Source organism: Salvelinus namaycush, chromosome 1 (genome assembly GCF_016432855.1).
Source record: "Salvelinus namaycush isolate Seneca chromosome 1, SaNama_1.0, whole genome shotgun sequence".
Lineage (NCBI taxonomy): Eukaryota > Metazoa > Chordata > Actinopteri > Salmoniformes > Salmonidae > Salvelinus > Salvelinus namaycush.
The window spans coordinates 76,343,195-76,358,078 of record NC_052307.1 but is presented as its reverse complement, the minus strand read 5'-3'; the positions used below and the strand labels follow the sequence as shown (position 1 = coordinate 76,358,078).

Sequence of the window (14,884 nt, the reverse complement as noted above, 5' to 3'; positions counted from 1 at the left end):
CTGCTTTATCCTTCACCCCAAATACAGAACTATTTGAGTGTAATGTATGATTTTGGTAAGTAAGAATGACAAAGTCAAAAATGAAGCTTTGAAATGACCTTGGATCAGATCTCCCTGCCTAAATGTCTTCACATACCATATCCACTGCTGAGGGGAAGTCTCATAATAATGGCTGGAATGGAGCGAATGGTATCAAATAAATGGAAACCACGTGTTTGATTTTGTTGATACCTTTCCATTCATTCCGCTCCAGCCATTACCATAAAGGTGCCACCAACCTCCTGTGTCACATAGTTTCTAAACATGGTACTGTATTGGATATCATAGCAAGAAAGCTACACTGATCCTGGATCAGCGAACACCCACCTACTCCAAGTTATAAACGCCACGTACGATTTAGTGCAACCTAACATGATTGCACTGTATTTCCATAACTATTTGACTGACAGTGTGCGCGGCCTAATTGAATAACGATGCGCGTCTTCAGAAAGTAGGAAGTGAAGATTTTATCCAATGACAACTACCTAATTTAGCATGCATGCCATGTTGTCAATGTAGGAATTCATTCACTTGCTATCTGGCACTGTAAACAAACGAATGCTAGCATTAAGGAAAGAGAGGACGAATTATCAGCTTGGGAGGAGACTAGTTAGCTAGCTAAATTAGCTTGACGGGGTTTCCACTAGCTAGCACAGCCACAAAGTCAAAATTGGCTATATCGTAAAAAATATCGAAAACATAATTGGTGTTAATGTAAGGTTAGGCATAAGGTTAGCACTGTGGTTAAGGTTAGGTTTAACATCTAATTTTAAGTAGCCAAATTGTAGAAATAGGTGGTGTTTATGACTTTGTGGCTCTAGTAACGACCGTTTGACGGGGATTCCAATCAAAAAGTAAGTCCCGCCGTGACATGCACATTGGTTTGAAGCTATTGTTATGTTGTGAATGAGACAGGTACTGTAACCAGACAACAAGACAGATAACTCGACTTCTCGTTGTGGTCAACACTAGACACCGCAGCTTGGAAATGGAAACCTCATCATCAGCTTCAAGCTAGCTGTCATTAGATTAGTTTGCCATCTACCAGCTAGCTAGCCAGCCAGCATCAGCATAACTAATTGCTAAGCTATTGTATTGATCACAGTGAGTTTGCCTGTAAAGTGTAACGTTAGCTAGACGATTAGCTATTGAACTGCTGATGATTTAAATTGTAGCACGCTAGTTAGTTAGATGAAATGTATCACCTCCTAGCTAACATGTGTTTAATAGCTTAGCTAGTTAGCAGATAGCTAGTTAGCCATCGATGGCAAAGAGACACGTTGGCAATGGACAGGAAACATATGGGGTTGGGGCCATGGAGATAGCTAGAGGGACCGGTGGTGAAACAGGAGTCATTGTCAGAGTCTCTACCAGACAAAGTCATGTTAGGATATATCAATGAACCTGTTACAACTTCTGTGCAGAATCCACTGAAAATCAAATTTTATTTGTCACATGCACCGAATACAACAGGTGTAGTAGACCTTACAGTGAAATGCTTACTTACAAGCCCTTAATAACCAACAATGCTGTTTTAAGAAAATACCAACAAAAAAAAAATGGAGAGAAGAATAACAAATGATTAAAGAGCAGCGGTAAATAACAATAGTGGGGCTATATACAGGGGGTACAGAGTCAATGTGCGGGGGCACCGGTATTGAGGTAATATGTACATGTAGGTAGAGTTATTAGAGTGACTATGGATAGATAATAACAGAGTAGCAGCAGCGTTCCGGGGGTGGGGGGGGGGCAGTAGTGTAAATAGTCTTGGTAGCCATTTGATTAGCTGCTCAGGAGTCTTATGGCTAGGGGTAGAAGCTATTTAGAAGCCTCTTGGACCTAGACTTGGCGCACCGGTACCGCTTGCCGTGCGGTAGCAGTGAACAGTCTATGACTAGGGTGGCTGGAGTCTTTGACTATTTTTAGGGCCTTCCTCTGACACCTTATAGTATAGAGGTCCTGGATGGCAGGAAGCTTGGCCCCAGTGATGTACTGGGCTGTACGCACTATCCTTTGTAGTGCCTTGCGGTCGGAGGCCGAGCAGTTGCCATACCAGGCAGTTTCCATACCAGGCAGTGATGCAACCCATCAAGATGCTCTCGATGGTGCAGCTGTAAAACCTTTTGAGGATCTGAGGACCCATGCCAAATCTTTTCAGTCTCCTGAGGGGTTATAGGTTTTGTCGTGCCCTCTTAACGACTGTCTTGGTGTGCTTGGACCATGTTAGTTTGTTGGTGATGTGGATGCCAAGGAACTTGAAGCTCTCAACCTGCTCCACTACAGCCCCGTCGATGAGAATGGGGGTGTGCTGGGACCTCCTTTTCCTGTAGTCCACAATCATCTCCTTTGTCTTGATCACGTTGAGGGAGAGGTTGTTGTCCTTGCGCCACACGGTCAGGTCTCTGACCACCTCCCTATAGGCTTCTCATTTTCGGTGTAGTACGATTCGATCTTAGTCCTGTATTGATGCTTTGCCTGTTTGATGGTTCATCGGAGGGCATAGCGGGATTTCTTATAAGCTTCCGGGTTAGAGTCCCGCTCCTTTAAAAGCGGCAGCTCTATCCTTTAGCTCAGTGCGAATGTTGCCTGTAATCCATGGCTTCTGGTTGGGGTATGTACGGTACAGTCGCTGTGGGGATGACGTCCTCGATGCACTTATTGATAAAGCCAGTGACTGATGTGGTGTACTCCTCAATGCCATCGGAAGAATCCTGGAACATAATCCAGTCTGTGCTAGCAAAACAGTCCTGTAGTTTAGCGTCTGCTTCATCTGACAACTTTTTTATTGATCTAGTCACTGGTGCTTCCTGCTTAAAGTTTTGCTTGTAAGCAGGAATCTGGAGGATATAATTATGGTCAGATTAGGCAAATGGAGGGCGAGGGAGAGTGTTGTACGAGTCTGTGTGTGGACTAAAGGTGGTCTAGAATTTTTTCCCCCTCTGGTTGGACATTTAACATGCTAATAGAAATGTAAGTTTCCCTGCAATAAAGTCCCCAGCCACTAGGACTTTAATGCTCTAGCAAAACCTAGAGACTTCCTTAGATATTGTGCACCAGCTGTTGTTTACATAAATGCATAGGGTCCCGCCCCGTGTCTTACCAGAGGCTGCTGTTCTGTCTTGCCAATAGTGTATAACCCGTCAGCTGTATGTTCTTAATGTCGTCGTTCAGTCACGACTCGGTGAAACATAAGATATTACAGTTTTTAATGTCCCGTTTGTAGGATAAATGTGCTTTCAGTTCATCCCATTTATTTTCCAGTGATTGAACGTTAGCTAGCAGGACCGAAGGCAAGGGCAGATTAGACACTCGTCACCTGATCCTTACAAAGCACCCTGATCTCTTTCTGCGAAACCTCTGTTTCTTTCTCCAGTGTATAACGGGGCTCTGGTCGGGTGTCTGTATTATATCTCTCCCGTCTGACTCATTGAAGAAGCACTTCGTCCAGTTTGAGGTGAGCAATCGCAGTTCTGATGTCCAGAAGCTCTTTTCGGTCATGAAAGACGGTAGCAGCAACATTATGTACAAAACAAGTTATGAACAACGCAAAAGAACAAACAAAATAGCATGGTTGGTTAAGAACCGATAAGACGGCAGCCTTCCCCTCCGGCTCCATCACAGATGGATATCATCTTGTAATTACTGTTTTAGGTGCAACGTTTATGGTCATGTTGCAGCAGTGTGTAGGAGGGAGATTCCAAGATGTGGGAAGTGTGCAGGAGGGCATGGGACATAGGATTGTGTAGTTTCGGTGGATAAAGTTGTCAACTGTAGGGGTGCTCATGTTGCTGGGGACCGGAAGTGTCCGGTGCGAAAGAGGCAGGTTGAAGTGACCAGTCAGAGTAGTGCAGGATGGGTAAGGAATCCTGAGAGGGTCCCAGTGAGTGGTAGATTTGTGCCACAGAGGCAAAGGACAAGGAGTGAGTTATGATTCAGTAAGGTTGGCTTATTAGTGTTCATAGGTCCCCAGCAACATGAGCACCCCTACACTGATCCTCCACCATATGTCAGTGGGTGCGAGACCTGGAGAGGCCTACAAGCCATAGTGTCTCGTACCCACTGTGACATTTGGTGGAGGATCTGTGATGATCTGGGGGGGCTTCAGCAAGGCTGGAATCGGGAAGATTTGTCTTTGTGAAGTATAGTTTGCAAGCCATGTACAAGCTATTAATGCCAAAGTAACATGCAAAACAGTCCAATTTTTTTTGTGTGTGTGTTATATATTACACACACACATTAACTAAACAGGTGGGGTTCTGAATGATGGGTCGCCGCTGTGAAATAGTGGTGTATAGGGTTAGTTGGTGGTGCAATTGCCAACCCAATCCCGAAGAAGAGGACATAGCTAGAGCAGGGGTTCTTAAAATTTTTCAGCCTGGGACCCAAATGAGAAATTCTGTGTTTTCCTGGGACCCAAGCTTAGGAAAATATGCAACTATCGGTACATTTCATTGCCCTTATGCCTAAAAGAAAATGCAATATAGATAAACAAATAACAATGATAAATAACAACATAACAAACCATTTATTTGATTTTTCTCAATTAAAAACACTAACATACCTGTCTAGGTTGGAACTGTTGCTGTTAAAATACAATAAATAATTTAATTCTGAACTGGAATAAACTGATTGATCACATCACACAGATGTATAACAGAACACAGGCTTTTTGATCGTGCAACACTAAGGAACATTACAGATAAACAATTCAGAACTACTGTACATCCTACTGTATAAATTGTTGATAAAAAGTCTAGGTTGGAACTGTTGCTGTTTAAAATACATGTTTTATTCTGAACTGGAATAAACTGATTGATCACATCACACAGATGTAGCTCAGAAAACACACACATACACACAGTCCTAATGAGAGGTGTGTGTGGCTGGTTGAAGTTTTCAACAAGCATGTCTATTCTGGGATCCGTTTTTGACAGTGCAAAACTGAGGTCATGCTCAGCATTGACACTGCTTCTGTACTTGAGAACCCTGACTTGCATAGGTATGTGGTGCCAAGCTGGATCAGAATATCTACTGCTTTCTCAGTTAGGCAGGAGACTGCTTCCTGCTGCAGATGAGCAACCCAGAACTGTGTGTGTTTGCCTCAAAAAGCATCTTGCTTCAATCAGTTTATTCCAGATCAGAATAACAAGTATTACTTGTAATAGCAACAGTTCCGACCTAGACTTGTTTTCAACAATAATTTCTACAGTAAAATGTACAGTAGGCTTGACTTTTTCATCTTCATCTGTACCGTTTCTTAGGGTTGCACTATCAGTAGCTAGTTAGCTTGCTTTGGCTAACGTTAGCTATTAGCTGTGTAACTTTACAAACCCAGGGGATTGTTTGAAAGAGAAACTCACATCTACTACTATGCGAGATAGTACTCCCTTATTTCTGCTTATCACCACTTGCTATAAAATGACAATGCCTTGTTAGTTGACTAAATTATTCACTTCCGAAGCACTGTTTCCCGAAGCATTCTGCACTGTTCTTAAATAACTCCCTGGGTTTACCGTCATGTAGTGCCTGGATGTTTGGTCAGGACGTGTCGTTTTTATTAATTTGTTCGTAATTTCTCAACGTTTGTATGAAAGAGACAAAAAGCAATCACTGTATTTTCCTTTCATGACGATTGAGCTCAGTCAGAACTTGTGGCTAGCATGATTCCATTTCATGACAGCGGTTAGTGATGGCGAGTGGGAATAACAAGTCAGTGGCTTGAACGACAGCGCTGCATCGTGTGGGTCGCAGAGTGATCTTCAAGGAAACTTCAGAAAAAAGATCCGGTAAACCGCGAAGCACACGGGCATATCCCGCACACGCAGCTTCCAAACTAGAGCAGAGGCCGCTAAACAGGGAGCGCAGTTGCACTTGGCCAAATCAATTCCAGTAATTTATGAAATAATTATACATTTACGTCGCGACCCACCATTAACAGGTCCGCGACCCATATTTTAAGAAATGCTGAGCTAGAGGAATATAATGCTGACTACACCCATGACGCGCATGTTGATTTTGTCTATGCCATTGAGGACTTCCGCCAGAGATGGAAGAGGAAGTGAGACATCCCACTCGCTATTATTTTCTGGTTGTTAATACAGTAAATTCATTAAGCACACCAGACCCAGCTGCTATTGCATTGGTGCTTATGGGAGAGCCACCCCTCTAAGCAGACTGGAACTGTGCCATTTTTCCCCAATGGTAAACCGCTTGAGTGGGACATCTTTATTCATCTACCATCTTTGCCTACACCATTTTGAAGTAGTCAACTGGGTGGGACTTCCTATGGGTTAAGGAAGGATGACATAATTCAATCTGGGTCATCAGGAGGGATCAGCCAATTAATTATGCTTGTGTGTAAACACTCCATAACTGCAGGTGGCATTACATCGCTAGCCTTGGTGTCATACCCGTTCAAAGAACATACTACAGGTGGCAGTATGCACCCTTTCAGTTTGTTTACCAACTCGTAGTAGTAGAAGAAAATAATAAAATTGATTGCTTCAAAATGGACAAGCCAGTGCTCTCAGAGGCAATAAAGGGACCAATACAAAGAAGAGGCCTCTGTCTTTCTGTATGGTTGGGGCATAGCCACTTTATTTGGGGCAGACACTGATGTTTTCTATCATCTCTAGTTGAAGGGTTGTGTCAAGGTGCGTCTTGTCGCCAGATGTCTTGGAGCCAGATATTCCACACCAGCTGCCTTGTGCTTCTGGTACAGCTGCTCTGTCTGGAGGCAGTGCCCATCAGTCTGGACAAGACCAAGGTGAACCAGCCCGAGGACAAAGCCTCAGAGCCACCACCAAGTGTGGTAAGAGTTGGTGAAGGATCACATACCAAGCAAGCACAATGGAGAAACATGGCAGGCAGAGCAGCCCTAACAGCCATGAAAAAAGCAGGCATTTGTGTTTCCTTTATGAGCTCGCACCAGTTATACCAGCTAGAAAAGATTTTCTCTTACATAATTTATTGAATTGTAAAGTATACAGACTGAACTGAAGGTCTATTGAATGATGCATGAGCTAGTATGCATGTTATGCATACTACTACTACTTACTACATTATTTAATGTAACAGGACACTGGACTCCACTATGACCGTTATCTCAGGGAAGTCATTGATTTTCTGGAAAAAGACCAGCATTTCAGAGAGAAGCTCCATAACACAGATATGGAGGATATCAAGGTATTCTAACAGTGTGTCCTGCTCATTCTTGTCGTTCTTACTCTCCTTGAGTCATTAGTCATGAAAAATGCAAAACAGCAGCCGTATGATAATCATTACATCACGTTTCCTACAGATGGGGAAGCTGGCCAAAGAGCTGGACTTTGTCAGCCACCATGTAAGGACACAACTGGACGAGCTAAAAAGGCAGGAGGTTAGCCGGCTACGGACACTGATCAAAGCCAAGCAAGACATCGAAGGAGGGAACGGTATGCTGCCCAGTGAAAAGACCATTAATATGCCTTAAGTGCTATACTGTTAACATCTAGAAACACTAGGGTGTGTGGGCAAGTGACCAAGAAGTACATTTTTAAGGAAAAGGTCTCAGGAGGATGTGGTTAGTGTAGCGTCAGTGTTGAGTCACCTACTTACTTGTGAAATCTCTGCTTCGAATCACAATAGTAACCGCACACTATTACAGACAACAGTAACGTCTCACTTAAACCACTAATAGGAAGGATTACAGGCTAATATAGATGCACACAGGGTGAGCTTTGGCACTGGATAACTATTACAGTGCCAATGTCAGGTCATCAAATGTCATATTGTGTTATGACTGTTAAACCTCACTCACAGATATGGCAGTAGACCACCAAGCTCTGCTGAAACAGTTTGAGTACCTGAACCACATGAATCCTCACACCTTTGAAGTGGAGGATCTGGACAGACTCATCAAATCAGTAAGTAGAATGCATGGTACATACATACAGTAGCTTAATAAAGTACCTGTAGACCTCTTCTCCTTCAAGACATTTTAACTCTCATCCGTCATTTGACCACAAGGCCACAAACGATCTGGAGAACTATGACAAGGAGCGCCATGAGGAGTTCAAGAAGTACGAGATGACGAAAGACCATGAGCGAAGGGAACACCTCAAGACTCTAGACGATGAAGGGAGGAAGAAGGAGGAAGAACATTACGAGGAGATGAAGAAGAAACATGCAGACCATCCCAAAGTCAACCATCCAGTAAGTCCAACTGCACTTGGATGCTATGTTATCTGTGTGTTTCAGAGCTCAATCTGTTTGTGCTCACATATGGTCTAGCCAGTCTCTAGACCATGGATGGGCAAGTTTGATGGGGGTGGTGGGGGCCACAAAAAATCTGAACTCATGAGTGGCTCGAGGGTCTGTATCTAAAAATGTTTAGCTGACATGGTTTAATTGAGTGACTGACATAACGAGAAACTGCTGATGCACAACCACATTTCAAAATGGGATCTTGTGTTTTCTACTATTCTAACTCCCAGCAGTAAGTTGAGACCCCAAATGAGTTCCTAAACAATATACACTGACTGTAGAAAACAATAATGACACCTGCTCTTTCCATGACATAGCTTTCACCTGGTCAGTCTATGATCCCTTATTGATGTCACTTGTTAAATCCACTTCAGTGTAGATGAAGGAGAGGAGACGGGTGAAAGAAGGATTTTTAAGTCTTGAGATAATTGATACATGGATTGTGTGAGTGCCATTCAGAAGGTGAATGGGCAAGACAAAATATTTAAGTGCCTTTTGAACGAGGTATAGTAGTAGATACATGGCGCACCGGTTTGAGTGTGTCAAGAACTGCAACGCTGCTGGGTTTTTCACGCTCAACAGTTTCCTGTGTGTATCATGAATGGTCCACCATCCCAAAGGACATCCAGCCAACTTGACACAAGCGTGGGAAGCATTGGAGTCAACATGGGCCAGCATCTCTGTGGAATGCTTTCGACACCTTGTAGTCCATGCCCCGACAAATTGAGGCAGTTCTAAGGGCAAAAGGGGGTAGAACTCCATATTAGGAAGGTGTTCCTAATGTTTTGTGCACTCAGTATGCATATGCTGTATATGTTTGTTTGTTTGTTTATGGAAATTGATCTGCGAGCCTACAAAAGGGGGATGCCAGTTGCCTATTTCTGCTCTAGACCTTCCCCATACTTAATGATTTAGCTCAAGTGAGCCATTTATATCTAACAGTGGATGAACATTTGTTGTTTTTTGCTGTGCAGGGCAGCCAGAATCAGTTCAAAGAGGTGTGGGAGGAAGCAGATGGTCTTGACCCTGAAGATTTTGACCCCAAGACCTTTTTCAAGCTGCATGGTAAGTCTTCATCAATAGACATCACAGGCTGGGGCAGGGACATCCATCTCAGAATTCCTCAACATTCTTGCGTTTTGAATTTTCAGATTCCAATGGAGATGGCTTCTTCGATGAGCAGGAATTGGAGGCATTGTTTACGAAGGAGGTAAAGATTTGTCCTCTTTTTTTAATGTCTCACCTGAAATGATAATGAAACGTGTGCATGTATAGATAACGGTTCATTCTGTGGGCTCAGCTGGAGAAGATCTATGATCCTACCAATGAAGAGGACGATATGGTGGAGATGGAGGAGGAGCGCCTGCGTATGAGAGAGCACGTCATGAACGAGGTATACTGTTGTCCCGGCCGTGAACCTTGCATACTATATTCCCATGGATTGCTAGCACTGAAAGTTAGAGATTGGTTTCGTTGATTTAATGAAATAAATAGTTCACATGGTGACTGATCTCTCACTGTTCACAGGTGGACACCAACAAAGACAGACTGGTCTCCTTAGAAGAGTTCCTGATTGCCACAAAGAAAAAGGAATTCCTGGAACCAGATAGTTGGGAGGTGTGGTAGCTATATATACACTGCTCAAAAAAATAAAGGGAACACTTAAACAACACAATGTAACTCCAAGTCAATCACACTTCTGTGAAATCAAACTGTCCACTTAGGAAGCAACACTGATTGACAATAAATTTCACATGCTGTTGTGCAAATGGAATAGACAAAAGGTGGAAATTATAGGCAATTAGTAAGACACCCCCAAAAAAGGAATGGTTCTGCAGGTGGTGACCACACACCACTTCTCAGTTCCTATGCTTCCTGGCTGATGTTTTGGTCACTTTTGAATGCTGGCGGTGCTTTCACTCTAGTGGTAGCATGAGACGGAGTCTACAACCCACACAAGTGGCTCAGGTAGTGCAGTTCATCCAGGATGGCACATCAATGCGAGCTGTGGCAAAAAGGTTTGTTGTGTCTGTCAGCGTAGTGTCCAGAGCATGGAGGCGCTACCAGGAGACAGGCCAGTACATCAGGAGACGTGGAGGAGGCCGTAGGAGGGCAACAACCCAGCAGCAGGACCGCTACCTCCGCCTTTGTGCAAGGAGGTGCACTGCCAGAACCCTGCAAAATGACCTCCAGCAGGCCACAAATGTGCATGTGTCTGCTCAAACGGTCAGAAACAGACTCCATGAGGGCCCGACGTCCACAGGTGGGGGTTGTGCTTACAGCCCAACACCGTGCAGGACGTTTGGCATTTGCCAGAGAACACCAAGATTGGCAAATTCGCCACTGGCGCCCTGTGCTCTTCACAGATGAAAGCAGGTTCACACTGAGCACATGAGCACATGTGACAGACGTGACAGAGTCTGGAGACGCCGTGGAGAACGTTCTGCTGCCTGCAACATCCTCCAGCATGACCGGTTTGGCGGTGGGTCAGTCATGGTGTGGGGTGGCATTTCTTTGTGGGGCCGCACAGCCCTCCATGTGCTCGCCAGAGGTAGCCTGACTGCCATTAGGTACCGAGATGAGATCCTCAGACCCCTTGTGAGACCATATGCTGACACATGCACATTTGTGGCCTGCTGGAGGTCATTTTGCAGGGCTCTGGCAGTGCACCTCCTTGCACAAAGGCGGAGGTAGCGGTCCTGCTGCTAGGTTGTTGCCCTCCTACGGCCTCCTCCACGTCTCCTGATGTACTGGCCTGTCTCCTGGTAGCGCCTCCATGCTCTGGACACTACGCTGACAGACACAGCAAACCTTTTTGCCACAGCTCGCATTGATGTGCCATCCTGGATGAACTGCACTACCTGAGCCACTTGTGTGGGTTGTAGACTCCGTCTCATGCTACCACTAGTGAAAGCACCGCCAGCATTCAAAAGTGACCAAAACATCAGCCAGGAAGCATAGGAACTGAGAAGTGGTCTGTGGTCACCACCTGCAGAACCATTCCTTTTTTGGGGGTGTCTTACTAATTGCCTATAATTTCCACCTTTTGTCTATTCCATTTGCACAACAGCATGTGAAATTCATTGTCAATCAGTGTTGCTTCCTAAGTGGACAGTTTGATTTCACAGAAGTGTGATTGACTTGGAGTTACATTGTGTTGTTTAAGTGTTCCCTTTATTTTTTTGAGCAGTGTATTTAACTCTCATTCATACTGGCCTACTTTTAATATTTCAACATTATAACTCATTATTATGAAACGGCAAGAGTAACAAAAACCATACCATATCTCTAAACACTCCTACATTCAACCACACTGTAATTATGTTGCTTTTCATATCAATAAGGAGAGGTAGAAGGGTATGACCTGACACGTCCTCCTTTGTTAGACCTTAGAGCAGAACCAGGCCTACACGGACGAGGAGATGAGGGAGTTTGAGGAGCACCTGACCCAGCAGGAAGAGGACCTCAACCAGAAAGCATCAGACCTCCAGAAACAGAGGGATGAGTTGGAGAGGCAACAGGAACAGCTCAACTCACAGAAAGTAGAGCTTCAGCAGGTACAGAGTGGGCAGTGGTAGAACAGACACAACCAATAGGTTCTCTATTACTGTAACGCACTTCTTTTGTGTGGTATTGTGATTTTTGACATGAGCTGACATACTTACCTACAACCATTCATCTGCTTATCTCTGTTTGTCTGTGGTGTTTCAGGCAGTAGAACACATGGAACGGTTGAAAACCCAGAAAGTTGAGCCCCCTCCAGAGGTTCATGGTGAGTGATAGTTTACCCCAATTCCATTTTCTCTTTACTGGTGTGTTGTGTATTTTTCAGAATGTAGAGGTGACTATGGAAAATGGATCTCAAGATGAGAAAAATTCTATTGGGGAGAAAAAGTGGTTAAAATAAACCAAATTGAAAAAAGATGTAAAAAATTAACTGTATTCAAAACTACTCTCTTTTTCAGTAGAAGGGAATGCTATCCCAGAGCCACGAGGAGAGTACCATCCTTTGCCCCCGGGCCATCAAGATATGTCCCAAAACCACCCGGGTATGAAGCAAGACAACCACCTCCAGAACCAAATACCTCACAACACCCAGGATTTGTCCCAACCACGACTCCAAGATCTGCCCCCAGGCCATCAGGCAGTGCCATAGGGTCAACATGACTTACCATAAGGCCCCCATCAGAACCAGCCCACTCAACCCCAGTTGCCAGATGAAACTCTATAGACAACACCTCTGGCTCCATGGCCCCCCACCCACAGACCTTTGCACACTGGACTGGAGGTATATAAGTACTGTGGAGGTCCCTCCATATGGGCATGTGTGGCCCGTTATCCTGAAAGAGTTAACTGAAAACCAGCTGGAGAACACAGGAGGCGTTTACAGTATCTCTGCCCACTTGTGGATATCAATCTAGCTTCCAAGGCCTAGAAATGTTTTGTATGTTTGCAGTCAGGGAATTTGTGTTATAGAGTGCATATATGGTATGTGATGTATGGATTGGTCATAATTGATCATTACTTAAAATGCAGAGCTTTGGTGGAATGGTTTTGGTAGTGTCAATGTATTTTGGAACATTTTTAATTAGTGCTGTGTGATGTCATGACAATTAGGCCTAATAATTGTCAGGTCACTCCAGCTGAATAATGATGTTGTGAAATGTATGGATTCCTGAAAAGGCTCCATTTCAAAAGGCACTGAAAATGGCATTGGGAGCATTATGAACAGTAAAGACAACTGTCTCATGCAACATAATAGAATATAAATATACTTTATTTTTTGTATGGGTTCATTCCTGTGTATTACATGGCATTAGCTTGGCCACCACTTTTTATTTCATATCCTCAAGTCTGATAACAGCAATGTATGCTAATGTTGGCACTAGTCATGGGAAACCTGAGTGGATTGCAGTCTTATTTTGTGGTACTTATACTATAGCCAGCTCTTTTGGATTATCTTAATTGATGTGCAAATGCAAGAGTCAGTTGATGATCTAGTTATTTCTGTAGAGATTATAGGTAACCACGTCTTGTTTTTTCAAGTTTGTGCTTGAATGAGGCTACTGTTCCTAATGACCTGCATGTGTCTTGGCCAAGGCCAGTACGTATTGATACTGAACAGGCCCGTTACCAGGCAATGAAGTCTACCTTTTGTACTCAGGCAGACTCTGGGGGTGATGTGCTTTTTGTTTTACTTTTACTAAATTCTGCTGGCTAGGGCAAATGCTCTTTTATCTTGCACCATACAGAGGTGTGCCTAATTTTTCTTGGTATAAAAGATTTGTTTAATTTTCAGATGACCAATTGCACAGGAAAACATCTATTGTTGTAGACTTTTGTTCAGTTGAAGACGATATAAAGTGATTTTCTTTATAGCTAGCGTTCAAGAGTCAGAGTGAAACTCTTAAACGTAAAGTTGACAGAATTCTTACATTCTACAGACCTACAGTTGACATCAGTTCCAAGGTATGATGTTTTTGGACAGAGCAGATATGAAGTGACGAATGCAAATTTACAGAACATAACTCTAACAGCTACCATATGGCCAGAGCAAAATCAACGCACAGGAAATCTTCATTTTGGGTAAATCAGTCAGACCTACAACCTGCTTAGACTACACACCATTTGTACTGACTTTACTCCCAAACATGCCCTGGCAATACAATGTACAGTATAAACAATCTTCACATTGAGACAAAATGTCCTTGCATGGTATGACTGCAGTCAATATATTGTTTGGTCTTTCGTGTCATGCTTCCAAAGCCTGTCACTAGCCCCAGCCAGTTTTGTAAATGATTGCCTATTAAGCATAGACCCAAATAAACAGTCCAACAGCAAAGGCACACATGTTCCAGCTTGATCAGTTTAAGGCTATGCAATAGCATGATTGTGAGAAAGCTAAAGATCTGACAGCTAAGGGTGGTATGTATGGATTCAGATCCAGGCTTCACCGAACCAACCTAGAGGTTGACATGGAGAGGAACAGTCAGATCAGGGGAAGGATGTTCCAGGAGTGTAGAGGTGATGTGGAAGGTAGACGAGTTGTTGGTATCCAAGACTAATTGGCTTGATGTCCAGCCATTTGGGTCACCATCCCTCGGCTGGGCTTGAACAGTCCCCCCCGGCCTGCAACCGCCAAGCAGACAGAAAATAATAATCACAGTCAGCGGAGGCCAGCCTGTCACCCTTATTCTGGGTTAAGTCTGAGCATGGAGTACAATCAAAAACCCTCATCCACATTCTAGAAATTGCTAGTGTGCACCCACCAAGGAAGAGATCAACTCTAATAGGGAGACAAAATGGACATTGTTACGAGCAAGCTAATACACCAATCACAAAATGAAATCTTGAAAAGGTAATCACTGCCTTCATGTCAATTCAGTTATATACTGTGACTAAGAGCTTTGAAAGCTTTTATCCAGGTCATACAGAATAATAGTATGTATTTTGCCAGATGGAACCAAAAGGGGCGGGGTACATCTGTTGCCCTAGGATTTACAAATAACACCACAGGTTTACTTTGAAACTCAGTGACATGTTTCATGAATGGCCAACAATACATGTATGCTCCCATGACAAAATACAGCAGGTGAGGGAG

At 43.7% G+C, this 14,884-nt stretch overlaps 1 protein-coding gene across 3 annotated transcripts; it reads left to right on the top strand.

Moving 5' to 3' along the window:
• The first annotated feature begins 575 nt into the window (after positions 1-575).
• LOC120049179 (nucleobindin-2-like) lies at positions 576-14,129 on the top strand. 3 transcript variants are annotated; one of them, XM_038995421.1, is made up of 14 exons: positions 576-893; positions 3,413-3,493; positions 6,675-6,850; positions 7,117-7,224; positions 7,340-7,472; positions 7,840-7,943; positions 8,047-8,232; positions 9,258-9,348; positions 9,435-9,493; positions 9,584-9,676; positions 9,811-9,900; positions 11,670-11,840; positions 11,995-12,055; positions 12,252-14,129. In XM_038995421.1, the coding sequence occupies exons 3-14, from the start codon at positions 6,710-6,712 to the stop codon at positions 12,437-12,439; spliced, it is 1,425 nt and encodes a 474-aa protein (XP_038851349.1). In that variant the 5' UTR covers positions 576-893; positions 3,413-3,493; positions 6,675-6,709; the 3' UTR covers positions 12,440-14,129. The 3 variants fall into 3 exon arrangements, with proteins under 3 accessions (XP_038851349.1, XP_038851338.1, XP_038851342.1); XM_038995410.1 differs by having other exon boundaries at positions 577-893; positions 12,249-14,129; XM_038995414.1 differs by lacking the exon at positions 3,413-3,493 and having other exon boundaries at positions 577-893; positions 12,249-14,129.
• The last annotated feature ends 755 nt before the right edge of the window (positions 14,130-14,884 follow it).